The sequence below is a fragment of the Microcaecilia unicolor genome, chromosome 6 (genome assembly GCF_901765095.1).
Source record: "Microcaecilia unicolor chromosome 6, aMicUni1.1, whole genome shotgun sequence".
Taxonomy (NCBI): domain Eukaryota; kingdom Metazoa; phylum Chordata; class Amphibia; order Gymnophiona; family Siphonopidae; genus Microcaecilia; species Microcaecilia unicolor.
In genome coordinates this window covers 337,520,993-337,536,692 of record NC_044036.1, presented here as the reverse complement: position 1 = coordinate 337,536,692, position 15,700 = coordinate 337,520,993, and the positions used below count along the sequence as shown (strand labels likewise).

Below are 15,700 nucleotides of genomic sequence, written 5' to 3'. Positions count from 1 at the left end.
TTTTAGCTTGTGCTGGTCTGCTTCACTTCACGATCACAACCTACGATAGCCGCCGTTTCGGAAACCTGCCTCAGGGTTCAGTGGTCCGTGTGTTACCTCCGCACTAATCAAGCTTCTCGAGGCCTTTTTCCTCAATAAACAACATTGATGTTTCTATAATCAGATGCAGTCGATGCTCTTGGTTTGATATCTCTTTAATTTCTATATTTTCAGTTTATCAATAGAAATCAAACAAAATAAAACATGGAAAAGAAAATAAGATGATACCTTTTTTATTGGACATAACTTAATACATTTCTTGATTAGCTTTCGAAGGTTGCCCTTCTTCCTCAGATCGGAAATAAGCAAATGTGCTAGCTGACAGTGTATATAAGTGAAAACATTCAAGCATTACTATGACAGTAAAATAGATACTATTGGAGATTCTACATGGAATGTTGCTATTCCACTAGCAACATTCCATGTAGAAGGCTGCACAGGCTTCTGTTTCTGTGAGTCTGACGTCCTGCACGTATGTGCAGGACGTCAGACTCACAGAAGCAGAAGCCTGCGCGGCCACATTGGTGATCTACAAGGGCCGACTTCTACATGGAATGTTGCTAGTGGAATAGCAACATTCCATGTAGAATCTATAGAAATCAAACAAAATAAAACATGGAAAAGAAAATAAGATGATACCTTTTTTATTGGACATAACTTAATACATTTCTTGATTAGCTTTCGAAGGTTGCCCTTCTTCCTCAGATCGGAAATAAGCAAATGTGCTAGCTGACAGTGTATATAAGTGAAAACATTCAAGCATTACTATGACAGTCTGACAGGGTGGGAGGATGGGGGTGGGTAGGAGGTATGCATGGGGACATCAAAGCATATCATTGATATTCTAACAGGATGGGTGTGGATAGGTGAGGGGTGGGGTGATCAACAGAGAAATACAGCTGTTATATATACTGTCATCTACCAACATTTGCTTATTTCCGATCTGACGAAGAAGGGCAACCTTCGAAAGCTAATCAAGAAATGTATTAAGTTATGTCCAATAAAAAAGGTATCATCTTATTTTCTTTTCCATGTTTTATTTTGTTTGATTTCTATTGATATCCTAGAATAGAATTTACGGCCGACTGCTCGTGTTTTTTGTACAGTAGAATCCAGTTCCACCGAACCACCACGTTCACTGGAGAATTGTCCTTCTAGTGCGAGATGATCAGTTTCAATGCAACTCAGACCAAGAAGTCAAACAATAACTTATCATTTTCTGAAAAGAGAAATGAGATGCAAATAGATTTCCAAATTACAGATTTGGGTGAAAAAGATTCGTAGAAACCAAAAATCTCTTTCAGTTTTCCCCAGACATCTGACCAAAACATTACAAGATGAGGACATTCCAGGAACAGATGCACAAGAGTTCCTGTTTGGTTTTTACATGACCAACACAAATCACTCCCAGAGGACCTTAGACAATTTACTCTTTCTAGGCGTCCAAAGGACCCTATGATACATAAAGAAAAGAGATTGTGTTATGGCAGCCGACAAGGAGGCCCTTGGGCCAGTCGACCAAACACGAGACCATTGAGTGTCTTTTACCATAGACATTTAGGGGTAATTATAGAAAAGATTTCCTGCTCGTAAAGAATGGTGGACACACCCTGCTAACCTCAGAGCAGCTGGGAATTTGTGCTGTACTGGGGATTATTCTAGAAGGATGTCTATGTTGCATTTGGAGAACTGTTGTAGGCGCCCAGTTATAAAACGAACCCCTTTACAGGACAATTTTCCAAACCATTCATGTGAGTAAATAGGGATCCGCGTAAATCAGTTCTCCTAAAATCACTCTCCTAGGACAGGCAAGGTGCACATTTTTACCCCCCATTTAGGCGACACATTCTTGGGGTGTTTTAAGTTCATAAAAGAGCAGGCAGAAATTGAGGGTCCGATATTCAGTTGGACTTATTCGGATAGGTCAAGATTCTTCCCAGATATGTCCTGTTTGCTGGATCATTCCCAGATAAAGTTGCCGAATAGTGGGTCGGAATTCTTTGCCACTATTTGAGCAGTCCAGAGGCTGAGTCTGGGACAGGTGAAAGTTAGTTGGTCAATGACAGTATTCATTCTACTAACCAGTTAACGGGGCGTATCCAGATACCCAATTTTGGGTGGGCATGGGCCCAAGATGGGTGGGCAGAAGAACCTCGCCCCGTCCCACAGGTGATTTGGTCTCTCCTTCTCTCGCCTGCATGCCATATGGTCTCTCAAACATCCCCCCTCTCCCGTATACCTTTTAAATAGCAGATTTTCACCAGCAGCGAGCAGCAACTAATACACACTGCTCATGTTGGCCTCACACCCTTCCCTCTGATGCAAGTTCCTGTTTCTGCCTAGGCAGAAATTCATCAGAGGGAAGGCTGTGGGGCCGGTGCGAGCAGTATTTATTTATTTATTTATTTATTTATTTTTATTTATTGCATTTGTATCCCACATTTTCCCACCTCTTTGCAGGCTCAATGTGGCTTACAATACATTATGGACAGTGGAGATATATAAGAAATAAACATCTAGTATTACAGAAGGATCTTATGTAACATGATAATGATAAAGCATGATATTAAAATAACAAGCAAATAGTAAAGACAATTCTGGATATATGTGGAGGAGTTCATATTCGTTGGTCTTTGTGATATACCTTGTCAAAGAGATGGGTCTTCAATAGTTTGCGGAAGTTAGTTCATAGATCGATTTTAAGTTGCGTGGCACCGCGTTCCAGAATTGTGTGCTCAAGTAGGAAAAGGTTGACGCGTGCGTTAGTTTGTATTTTAGACCTTTGCAGTTGGGGAAATGAAGGTTGAGGAATGTGCGGGATGATGTCTTAGCATTCCTGGGTGGTAAGTCTATCAGGTCTGACATGTAGGCTGGGGCATCTCCATGAATGATTTTGTGGACCAGGGTACATATTTTGAACGTGAAGCGTTCTTTAAGAGGGAGCCAATGCAGCTTTTCTCGTACGGGTTTAGCACTCTCGTATTTTGTTTTACCGAATATGAGTCTAGCTGCAGTGTTCTGGGCTGTCTGAAGCTTCTTGATTATTTGTTCTTTGCAGCCAACATAGAGTATGTATGTCACTGCTCACTGCAGGCGAAGATCTGCTACTTACAAGGTATGCAGGAGGGACACTTGTTGGGAGTTTTCGGCTGGTGGGGCTTGGGGAATCCCTGCCAGCCACATCATAGGTGTGCTGCTACTGGGTGGGCCTGAACCCAAAGTGAACCTTGGCTATGCCACTGGTTAACTAGCCAGGGGTTATTCAGGTATCAGCAGTACCAGGCCCAGCACTGACCCCGCGGCTCCTGGAGTAAAAAAACGCTGACCTGTGTAGGCTGAATATCGACTCCTGAATTTTCAGCTCTCTCTGTGCTATTTTCTATGGAAAAAGTGCGCAAGATTATACGAAGGTGCGTAGATTGCAGGTGTTTTATGCCTTCAGCAAGTTTCAAAGTCAACGTGCCCTGGTGTAGAGTGTTCTGTCACCCCTCAGTACAAGCACATTGAGAGGGGGAGGGGTGTTGCTTACTTCTCGATGTGTGTCTGAAAAATGGCAGGCTGGTGTTTGTCCTTGGCTTACACTGAAAGAGGTATGATGATGTCATCAGTAACATCACTGTTTATGATGATGTCATCAGGGATAACACTGTCGAGGGCTACATTTACTAACCAGTGTTAACGAGTATTATTAGTAAATAAGCCCTACTGACAGTAATGCATTAAATAATGCATGTTAAATAGTAGGTCCACCTGGACTACTGCAACTCACTCTACGTTGGTTGTAAAGAACAAACCGTCAAGAAACTCCAGACAGCTCAAAATACCGCAGCCAGACTCATATTCGGTAAAACAAAATATGAAAGTGCAACACCCTTAAGAAAGAGCCTACACTGGCTCCCACTGAAAGAACGCACCACGTTCAAGGTATGCACGATTGTTCATAAAATCATTCATGGAGACGCCCCGACCTACATGCTAGATCTCGTGGACCTCCCACCCGGAAATGCTAAACGATCCTCCCGAACCTTTCTCAACAACACTTCCCCAGTTGCAAAGGGGTCAAATACAAGTTAACACATACGTCCAGCTTCTCCTACTTAAGCACGAAGACGTGGAATGCACTACCAACTCACTTGAAAACGATCAACAAACTAAATAGTTTCCGCAAAGCCTTGAAAACCTATCTCTTTAACAAAGCCTACCACGAAAATCCTTAATGAATAGAACACAACCCTTAGGGCTCCTTTATTCAGAATGTCTCACTGTATAACTGCATAACCTGACCCTCCTGTCTTGATTAACCCTTTGTAACACCAATTGTATTTCTTCTCTGTTACGGTAATGCCATAACAGATTTCTGTAAGCCACATTCAGCCTGCAAATAGGTGGGAAAATGTGGGATACAAGTGCAATAAATAATAATAGAAATAATAAATAAATAATTGTAGTCTGTATTGCACTGTTAATGCATTAACTAACGCAGCTTAGTAAATCTATCCCTAAACTTGTTGCCAGAATTCATATAGTGAGAGGTCAGCAATTCATAGGAGCCAGCTCTGTGGGTGGTGTGGGTACTTGAGCACCCCCAATACTGAGAAAATTTCTTGTATCTGTCCAGGGAGGGGTTATTTCCATTGGGCTTAGCACCCCTACTAATTTTGAAAAGTTGGCGCCTATGGTAAGCATAATCTGACATGGCTGCTGCACATTGGAACAAAAGGCTTTTCTCAGCTCTTCTGGCTCTGCCGATGTCCTTGCGTAGTGAGCAGAGCTGGAGGTGATGCCTAGAGGTTCTGATGGTGTCTTTCAGGGTACAGGATTTCATGGGAGGAGTACAATCGGACCAACACAAGAGTGACACACTACCTTCCCAATGTCACCCTGGAGTACCGGGTCACTGGCCTCACTGCCCTCACTACCTACACCATTGAAGTAGCAGCCATGACCTCCAAGGGGCAAGGGCAGGTCTCCTCCTCTACCATCTCGTCCGGGGTGCCCCCAGGTAAGAACAGTGCCTAGCGATCAGCAAAGGACCTTGGGTGGTGGCTTCCGCTCTCTCTTCCCCTTCCTTTCCTCGCCCTCCTCTGTGCTGACTTCACACTGTCAATCTTGGCTCCTTCCTTCCCTCTCACTGTGATTATTCCAAACTGTCTCTGCTACTTTCTCCCTTCTGTCTATGATTACTCCCCACTGTCTCTTTCTGCTCCTTTCACCTCTCTTTGTTTCTTGCTGTCTGTCTGCTCCTTTCTCTATGACTCTCCCCCACTGTCTCTCTAACTCTCTCCCCCTCCCCCCTTTCTCTCTATGACTCTCCCCCACTGTCTTTCTAACTCTCTCCCCCTCCCCCCTTTCTCTCTATGACTCTCCCACACTGTCTCTCTAACTCTCTCTCTCCCCCTCCCCCCTTTCTCTCTCCCTCCCCTCTTTCTCTCTATGACTCTCCCCCACTGTCTCTCTAACTTTCTCCCCTCCCCCCTTTCTCTCTATGACTCTCCCCCACTGTCTCTCTAGCTCTCTCTCTCCCCCTCCCCCTTTCTCTCTCCCTCCCCCCTTTCTCTCTATGACTCTCCCCCACTGTCTCTCTCTCTCTCCCTCCCCCCTTTCCCTCTCCCTCCCCCCTTTCTCTCTATGACTCTTCCCCACTGTCTCTCTAACTCTCTCTCCCCCTCCCCCTCTCTCTCTGTGTCTGTTTCCAGCTGTCTATCGGCTGCTTTCTCTGTGACTCATCCCAACTGTCTCTCCACTCCTCTCTCCCCTTGCTTTGTGGTTGTTCCCCACTGTCTCTGCTCCTTTCTCCCCTGTCCACAGCCCTTCTCACCTGTCTCTCTGCTTCTACATCTCCTACTATGACTCAGCTTCATGGGTTATGTCTCGGCTTGGCTTAATTTTCAGCTGGTGGTTAAAGTTGCCTCTTTACCTTTGGCCTCACTTATTTTTCTCCTTTCAGAACTTCCCGGGGCCCCAACAAATCTGGGGATCTCCAACATTGGCCCCCGTTCGGTGACGCTGCAGTTCCGGCCAGGCTATGACGGCAAGACCTCTATTTCCAGGTGGCAAGTGGAAGCCCAGGTAAAAAGGGAAGAATTCCCTACCGTAGTCAGAGGTGGTGTGTGAGCTGCTTTCCTAGGGTTACCATATGTCCGGATTTACCCGGACATGTCCTCTTTTTGAGGACATGTCCAGGCAACCAGGCGGGTTTTGCCAATCTGCCTGTTTGTACGGATTTCTGGACAAACGGGCAGGCTGGCGTGACGTCCTATGCTAGCCTCCTGCCCCTCCCCTCCCCTTACTTACTACTCTTCTGCCCTAGTGGTCTAGTGACCTCTTCCGCCTTCGGGTCAGGAAAGAGCCCCCTCTTTCCTGCCCGGAGCGCTGCCCTGCATTCTGTTGCTGATCTCGGCGCTGATTCAAAATGGCTGCCGAGAGCTGAAGCAACCTCACGAGACTTCGACTCTCGGTGGCCATTTTGAATCGGTGCCAAGATCAGCAACAGGATGCAGGGCAGCACTCCAGGCAGCAAAGAGGGGGCTATTTCCTGCCCCGAAGAGGTCACTAGACCACCAGGGCAGTAGAGTAAGGTAAGGGAAGGGGAGTGACGGGGAGGGGAGCGGAGGGGGTGTGACAGGGGAGGGGAATATGTGACAGGGGGCGGGGTGAGGGTGTGAAAGGGGGTGGGGTGGGTGTAAAAGGGGTGGGGCAGGTGTGGTGGGGCGGGGCATGTGTCATTTTCTTTGGGGGACCAAATATGGTAACCCTATGCTTTCCATGTGTAATGCCTCAGCCGTTGGGTAGTACAGAAGTACCAGAATTACACAGGAACCATTTTTGTAATCACATGCAAGAGAGGTCAGACAATTAAGCAACAAAAGAGAGGAAGTAGCCTCATGGTTAGAGCAGTGGGCGGAGAGCAGAAGCAGAGCCAGATTGACGGTGCGGGGGGGAGCGAAAGCGACGCGAGACCTGACTTCCGCCGACGCTGCCACACATTTTCTATGCAACACGATAGGTGCCGGCAGAACTCCGTTTGGGGGAGCAGCCGCTTCCCGTCATGGGTCCCCCCAACCACCTATTAGAAGAGCTTAAATTAGATACGTTAGGTCCTACTGTTGTGGGACCTTGGTCACTGCCCTGTTGTCCCAATGGTCAGTCCACCCCTGTGTCTGGCTGATATTCAGCTCTATTTAACTGACCAGAAACAGCCCTGACTGGTTTTATTACTATTTTGGCAGCAAACTGCTAGTATTCAGTGTGAAATAACCAGTTACCTGTGCTGAATATTGCCGGTTGGTGCCGAAAAGATAACCAGCTATATCACGCAGTAACTGGCAATATTCAGCGCTGGCTGGCAAAGTTTAGCGGCCAAATTAAACTGTACAGCGCTGCATAACCCTAGTAGCGCTCTAGAAATGTTAAGTAGTAGTAGTAATAGTAAATCAGACCGCCTAAATAGCAGGCTTATCTCTGACCGCCAGCAATGAATATTGAAATAGCTGGTTATGTTTCAGCCAGCCAAAAGAAACCAGGGTATTCACTGCCGATCATCAGAAACAGCTCGGAATTTAATCTCTGGGGGCTGCCTTTCATGGGCTGAATGCAGGGCCGCCGAGAGACTGGGGCAGGGCCACCACTGCTGCCCCCCCCCCCCCCCCGGGAATGCCGCTACCGGGCCCTTCCAGGACCGCCGCTGCTGCCCCCCCAGACCCCCGCTGCCACCCCCCTGGACCACTATGTAGCCAGACCACTAAAATTTGGGGGGGGGGCAGAGACCAAAGTGGGGGGGAGGGCAGATTTTGCCCCACCTCCCTGCCCTACTGCAGGGACGTGTGCGACATGAGGGGAAAAGCAGCTGCAGGGCAGGCAATGCGATGGAGAACCATTCTGGTGGAAGACTTCTGCTGGTGAGGCTTGGGGACCTCCGCTAGCCAAACCAGAGGCCCCGAAACCCTATGTCTGCTCCTCCCCTGCCTATAAGGGGGGGCCCAGTGCCAGAGTTTTCTCTCTCCTGCTCCTGTCGGGACGCAATCACCCGAGTCCTGTCAGGAACAGGAGAGAGACAGACCTCGGCGCCTGACCCCCCTTGGAGGCCGGGCCTGAGGGAATCCCCCCCCCCCCCCCCCCCCCCGTTTCGCCAACCGTGGCTGAATGTCGGCCTCTCTGTGTCCTGTCCTGTACCTGTGGCTCTCCAGGGCTAACTCTGACCTTTGCTTCCTTACTCTGATGTTCTTGCTTGAAAGGTTGGTACAGTTGGTGAGAGTGAAGAGTGGGTCCTGGTGCACCAGTTGCCTAATGAACCCGACATCCGATCTTTGGAGGTCCTCGGCCTGAACCCATACACCTACTACAGGTGAGTATCCATGTGAGCGTTGTCACAGGCGCTTCTGGTTACTGTATGTTAAGAGGCCTGTAATGTTTTGCCATTAACACCTGAAAGTGGCAGAATGTAATATGCATTAAAGGGGGAGTAGTCAGCATTGGGGGGGGGGGGGTAAAGAGACACAACATTGACATGAATTACTTCGCATTACCTTACCACAATGGCCACTACCAAGAAAGCAGTTAACTACACCTTAAAGTTTCACAGTAACAGCCTGAAAATGTTCATTTTCTGTCATTTTCCGTGCCATGTACGGGAATTTTCAATTTTTATTTTATTCGGGGGTTTGGGCCATTTTGTCATCAGGGGAACAATGTTACTAACAGTGCACACTCTCTCAAAAGGGTGAGTGCTATTATCGGCATGCAGAAAATGTATTTGCCCATTTTCACTTGTTAAACGACCCCACGTAACCCTCTTCACCTACCAACGCAGCATGACTGTGATCGACCCCACGTAACCCTCTTCACCTACCAACACAGCATGACTATGATCGAACAGGACAACACGCAATCTTCATCCATTCCGACCCTCCATTTATACCTCATACGATCACTATACAACTTTGTATTTGTTATCCACCGACTGGGCAAACGCCTTTGACGGTACTATGTAAGCCACATTCAGCCTGCAAATAGGTGGGAAAATGTGGGGTACAAATGCAACAAATAAATAAATAAATAAATAATAACATACAACGACATACAGCATTAATATTTTGCAAGGGGTTGTAGATGTGCAAGTTATAAATCTTGTAAATAAATAAAAATTAACCTAAAATCCCACATTAGAGATTAGAGTCTACATATCATGCCTAAAAAAATCAGTGCCAAAGCAAAATACGCCTAGGCGTATTCTATAAAGTTCACCTCAATTTAGGTGTATTTTATAGAAGAAGCCTACATTTTTGCACAGTTTATAGAATACACCGAGCGCCCGTCCACATGACTAAATTTAGTCGTGGGCAGTTATGCCAAGTAAAACTTAGTGTAAATGTTCTTGCCAAAATTACACACGGATCGGGTATATTCTATAACCACATGCGTAGATTTTAAAAATGCTCACAACTCGCCCATTCCACTATGTGACTTACAATTTACGCACATCACGTTATAGAATATGCTTAGACAGTTCTGCGCATAAATTCTAATTAATACCAATTAGTGTCAATAATTACTTGTTAAGTGGTAATTATCAGTGCTGGTTGGCTTGTTAAATAATTAAGTTGCACGTACAAATCCAGAATACGACTGGATTTGTGCACGCAACTTAAGTCGCTCTACATAGAATCCGGGGTAGGTGTTTAACATGGGGTTTAATGAATGTTAAAGCGCTAACATTTTTTTTTAATGCGTTGAAATGTTTAATATGCATTAAAGCATGCAAGAAACACCTGCCACCCTTTAATAAACTGGCCCCTGACTGCATAACTCATCCTGCACTGCCCAGAGTTCAAGGGGCTGCATCATTCCTGGGAAAACAAGAAGCTGAGCAGACTGGATAGTTCTTTAATAGCTGACTTTTGAAAGCGCAGGCCTCTTCTCCATGTGAGGTATGAAGAGGTCTGAAAAGCTCAGCATCTTTCTAAGTTGATCCATTAATGGTAACTCAGCTTTCTAAGATTTCATTAATATGTTATCGTCTCTATGGTTCACAGTAGCGTAGCCAAGGGTGGGCCTGGGTGGGCCCAGGCCCACCTAGTAGCAGTACACCTATGATGTGGCTGGCAGGGATCCCCAAGCTCCACCAGCCAAAAACTCCCAACAACTGTCCCTCCTGCATACAGTACCTTGTAAATAGCAGATCTTCGCCTGCAGCGAGCACCGACTGATACATACTATTCGCACTGGCCCCGCAGCCTTCCCTCTGACGTATTCCCGCCTATGCGGAAACAGGAAGTTGCATCAAAGGGAAGACTGTGGGGCCAACATGAGCAGTGTGTATTAGTTGCTGCTCGCGCTCGGTGAAAATCTGCTATTTAAAAGGTATACATGGGAGGGGGGATGTTGAGAGACCATATGGCATGCAGGCGAGAGAGAGAGAGACCAAATCACTTGTGGGACAGGGTGGAGTTCTTCTGCCCACCCATCTTGGGCCCAGGCCCACCCAAAATTGGGTGTCTGTCTACGCCCCTGATGGTTGATAAGCCCATCAATGTTTCACAAAGCTGCAGCATTTTAAGCTATGGGGGGGCCCTGACATCAACTTAGCATACCGAAAAGGCTGACCGCAGGACACGCTAAAGTGCATTTTGCACACATGCTAACCGCACACACTATACATTTTTTAAAATGTCGTTTTGGAGGGGGCGGAGGATGGGAGTTTGCTATTCATTTAGCAGGCTCATATTAGCACACGCCAGGAGCAGACTGAGGGTGAGCTGAGCCCTAGGGCACTGAGGATGGTCTGGGCCCCCTGCCCGGCCGCTGCCCGACACCCCTCCTGCCACCCCTGCCACCACAGACGGCACCCGCGCTGCCCCGGTCCTACCTGAGAGGTCCTGGTGGTCTGATGGCCTCTGCGGGGAGGGGAGGCATGTTCTTTCCTGCCTGCCGGCGCTGCCGTGTTTTCAAAATAGTGGCCGAGACTTCCCGTGGTAGACTCACAGGTCTTGACAGTCTCATGAGACTTCCGCAGGGAGTCTTGGCCGCCATTTTTAAAATATGGTGGTGCTGGGTTGGGGGGGGTGGGAATAGCAGCAGCCCAGCTGGTCAGGCAGGAAAGAATATGTTCCCCCATGCTGAGGTCACCAGATCACCAGTGGCGCGCTGGGCATCCGGGCAGAGCCTCTGGGCCCTCGGGCAATGCCTGGTTACCCGAATGGTCAGTCTGCCCCTGGCACGTGCTAACTGAATGTAGATTGGAGGAGTGACCTAATGGTTAGTGTAGTGGGTTGAGATCCTGGGGAACTAGTTTCGGTTCCCTCTGCAACTCCTTCTGACCCTGGGCAAGTCACTTAACCCTCTGTTGCCCCAGGTACAACAACAATACAATGTACTACTTAGACTGTGAGCCCACTAGGGACAGACCCAGTACCTGTAAAATGAAACTGTAAGCCACTTAGGTCTAAGCTGTACATAAATATTGGAATGATTGAATAATGCAGGGTTAACACGGGAGTCCTTAGCATCTCCATTGATCTTCTGTATTATTTGCAGTTGTCACACTCTAATGACAACATTAGCGCACGGCCTGCAAATAAAAAAAAGCCCCAAAATGCCCTATTTTATGGATGCGCTAGAAATGGGCTCCGTGAATGGGAGGACGCAGGAACGAAGTCCATTTCCTAGTGCATCTTTAGTGAAAGAGCCCCTATGTTAGGTGCTGCCTGGCTTGCTCTGCCTGTACCTGCTCTGGATTCTCCGGCTTTCAGGGCATTCTCTCTTTTCTTCCTAGTTTCCGGATGAGGCAGGTCAACATCGTGGGCACGAGTCCTCCAAGTCTGCCGTCACGAAAAATCCAGACCCTTCAGGCCCCGCCAGACATGTCACCAGCAAACGTGACACTGCGCACAGCCAGCGAGACCAGCTTGTGGCTGCGCTGGGTGGTGAGTACTGGTGTAGGATGTGACGCGTGCTCCAGTGTGCAAACCACGTGCTATTGTGAGGTATCACTTTATACGGTGACGTAAATATCCGAAATAACTGTATCAGCCAGAGAAGCTACAATGAAACATCTAAGTACGGAGGAGTCAGTTTTCAAAGACTTAGGGACCCTTTTACTAAAGGCCACGTAGGCTCGTCAATTTTGAACTACCGTCCGGCTACCGCATGTCACAGGCGGTAATTTCATTTTTTTTAATGAGCATCTGCTTCGCACGCTGGAAATGTTTCCAGCGTGCGGTGCTAACCGGGTGCTGGTCGGCATTGTACGCGTGCTGACGATTACCGCCCGGTTAAAGCGTGAGACCTTACCGCTAAGTCAATGGGCGGCAGTAAGGTCTCAGACGCACCAGTTTTCATTTTGGCACACATCCATTTTCGGCCAAAATGCGCTGAAAAATGAACCTGCACGCGTCCAATACACACGTCTACACCAGCGCAGACCATTTTTCAGCGCACCTTAGCATGGTGGTGATCCTAGGTCGGCTGCCACCCAGGGCGGATCGCCGCTGCGCACCCCCCCCCCCCCCCCCCCAGGGTGCAGTAGTGTCTGTCTCCCCAGGGTGCAGCACAACACACACCCCCGGCGCATCAAGCCCCCTCCCCGGCGCATTAAGGCCCCCCCCCCCGGGTGCATTCTTGGCTGCTGGAGGGTGCAGAGAGCAGCCGCGCGCCTGTTGGCTCCACTGGCTCCCTGCTCCCTCTGCCCCGGAACAGGAAGTAACTTGTTCCGGGGCAGAGGGAGCAGGGAACCAGCGGAGCAGACAGGCGTGCGGCTGTTCTCTGCACCCTCCAGCAGCGTGCACCCAGGGCAGACCGCCCCAACCGCCCTGCCCTTCCTACGCCACTGCCTTAGTAAAAGGACCCCTTAGGCACTTTTTCAGTGGATAAAATCAGTTAATCCCACCTAAATCACCTGCGTGCAGAGCAGTAGAATTGCATCCGTCATCTACACTATCACATATTCAATCTTATCTGCATAAAAAAAGAGGCATTTTGGGAGGATGGTTTGTGCATATATGTTAGATGACAGGTAACATGACATAGAAACGTGGTAATGGAGTACAACAGAGGTTTCCAGCCCAGGCCCCGGAATGCACCAAGCCAGTCAGGTTTTCAGGATATCCACAATGAATACGTGCATGAGATAGATTTTACGTACAATGAAGGCAGTGCATGCAAATTTATCTCATGCATATTCATTGTGGATATCTTGAAAACCAGACTGGCTTGTTGTATCTTGAGGACTGGGTTGAGAACCCCCCCCCCCCCCCCCCCGGGTGCAGAGGAAAGCCTCTAGTGGACACCCCCACTTCCTCCCCTGCTTTACTTTACTTAGGGCATGTATGACTTCATGGTTTGATGCTTTACTGGAAACGTAACCTTTAATGACTTTATCTAGGGTTACTTGTCGAGTGAGTGGTGTTATATTGAGGTTCTCCATCATTAGTGTCCCGGTTTAGAGTCCTTCCTTCTCCTCTCATCACAGCCCCTCCCAGAGTCGGAGTATAATGGGAATCCAGAATCGGTTGGGTACAAGATAAAGTACAGCCGTGCAGACGGGCATGGAAAGACCATGGCCCATGTCATCCATGATCGGATTGAGCGGGAGTACACCATTGAGGATCTGGAGGAGTGGACGGAATATCGCGTCCAAATGCAGGCTTTTAATGCTATCGGTGCAGGCCCCTGGAGTGCGCAGGTCCTGGGACGCACAAGGGAATCAGGTAACAGTTTGTCCAGCGCTCTGAGAAGCTGAAGTCAACCGAAGCTGTTTCTGCTCTGTGTATCGAGGGTAACCTCCGGGGTCCCCCCAGTCTAGGATGCTGAGTTGTAACTTTGAAGCCTCAAAGCGTTGGGCTGTTGGAATCTGCTTTAGTGACTCTGGTTTTGTTTTCTGATTTCCTCCTTAATGCCAGTCCCTTCCTCTGGACCTACCAACATGTCAGCATTGGCAACCACATCCAGCAGCATTTTGGTGAGATGGAATGAAGTGCCAGAGCCAGACCGCAATGGACTTATCTTGGGGCATAAGGTTGGTAGAAATGGCTAGTCTAGCTTGGTATTTTGTGTTCATCTGGCCTCTTTTCCAGCTCATTCAGGACCAGCTCTAGCCCAATTCATCTCTGTGTTGATGGAGACGACCTAGAGCCAAAATATCTTGTGGTTTTATGCATTGTTCAGTTGGATTTCTTAATCATTTTTAACTATTTTCCAACATTTTGACCGCTCACATATCACAGCTGCAAACATACGGTCTGAGGATCAGAGACCTCAGTTCCTTCCTGTATCCTTTGGATAACAAATAGGAGTCACTTCCATGCAATAAGTCTTCCTTCCCGGGGATGTAGGAGGGAAGTCATTAGACTCAAGTATATTAAGTTAGTCCAATAAAACAGTTTGCAACAATCTACTTGGAAGAGTTTTAACTCTACATATCCCAATAGACCAATCCTCAGGACACTCCCAGCCACTCAGGATTTCGGGATACCCGCAATGAAGATGCATCGTATAGATTACATACAGTGGAGTCTGTGCACGTTAATGTATCTCCTGCATTTTCTTTGTGGGGATCCTTTAAACCTGACTGATTGGGTGTGTCCCAAGAAATGGGTTGAGAGCTTCTGCAGTAGACTAACACAGTCAACTCCGCTGTTGTATTAGTTGGACTGTTCTAAGATCTTAGTGGGCAAGATATATAAGGACAGACCTCATTTTAACCAATCAGATTGTTCATAGCAGTAGTGATTACTTATTTATAGCATTTTCCCACCCACGGGCAGGCTCAATGCGGCTTACAGTAATCTACAGAAATCATACATCAATTCTACAACAAACAGTCAACGACATTGAAGTGAAAGAGACTAGAGAGTAATAGCAAAGGTGGGGAAATGCGGAAAGAGAAATTGAATTCAATAGGAAGAGATTAGAAGTCATTGGCCTTTGTGTGATGTGTTAAGAGGTTTGGAGATGGATTTTAGGATTTATGCAGATGATGTTTAGTTTTGCTTCGTAGTTGACGATGATTTTATAGTTGGTCATCTTCAATTGCAGCAGTGCATGGATGCTATTCAACTTTGGATGAGGAATAATAGGTTAGCGTTAAATATAGCAAAGACAAAAATTAAGTTAGTCGGGAGGTTTGTAGTCAGGTTGACCCAGTACAACTCCAGGACTTTCTTGCTCCTGTTAACCATCAGATTGTGAGTCTTGGGGTTGTACTGGATGCATGGTTGAATTTGAAGTCATAGGTAGCAAAGGTAGTTCCAACTTCTTTCTATCAATTACATGTTCTAAGCAAAATTAAAACTATGATTCCTTGATCTGATTTTTGGATGGTGGTTCAAAGTCTAATTTTGTCTAGATTCGACCTGTTGTAATAGTTTTTACCTGGGTTTATCTCAATCTTGTTGTAAAGCTTTACCGTACGTTCGATTGTTAGACTACAATGTAATGATCATGTTACAGCCTCTTTGAAGTCTTTACATTGGCTACCTGTTAGCTTCAGAGTAACGTTTAAAGTACTGACGATTATTTTTAAGACTTTGACCAGTGCTGGTCCTGAATATTTGAAGAATTCTTTAAAGCTCTATGAACCAGCTCATTTCTCAGGATCAACAATTACTTGGCTATCGGTGCAGCCTTCTTTAGTGAAGGTTTGATATGTTGATTCTTATTATGGTGT

The 15,700-nt window shown here is 47.2% G+C and overlaps 1 protein-coding gene across 1 annotated transcript in view; it reads left to right on the top strand.

The window, feature by feature from the left end:
* The window catches only part of SDK2 (sidekick cell adhesion molecule 2), a 655,374-nt gene that overhangs the window by 570,265 nt on the left and 69,409 nt on the right, over positions 1–15,700 (top strand). Inside the window, exons 21-26 of the mRNA XM_030208539.1 lie at positions 4,850–5,041; positions 5,987–6,108; positions 8,274–8,383; positions 11,810–11,960; positions 13,505–13,742; positions 13,935–14,050. Of these exons, the coding sequence (XP_030064399.1) occupies positions 4,850–5,041; positions 5,987–6,108; positions 8,274–8,383; positions 11,810–11,960; positions 13,505–13,742; positions 13,935–14,050 (929 nt within the window). The remainder of the gene's footprint in view (positions 1–4,849; positions 5,042–5,986; positions 6,109–8,273; positions 8,384–11,809; positions 11,961–13,504; positions 13,743–13,934; positions 14,051–15,700) is intronic.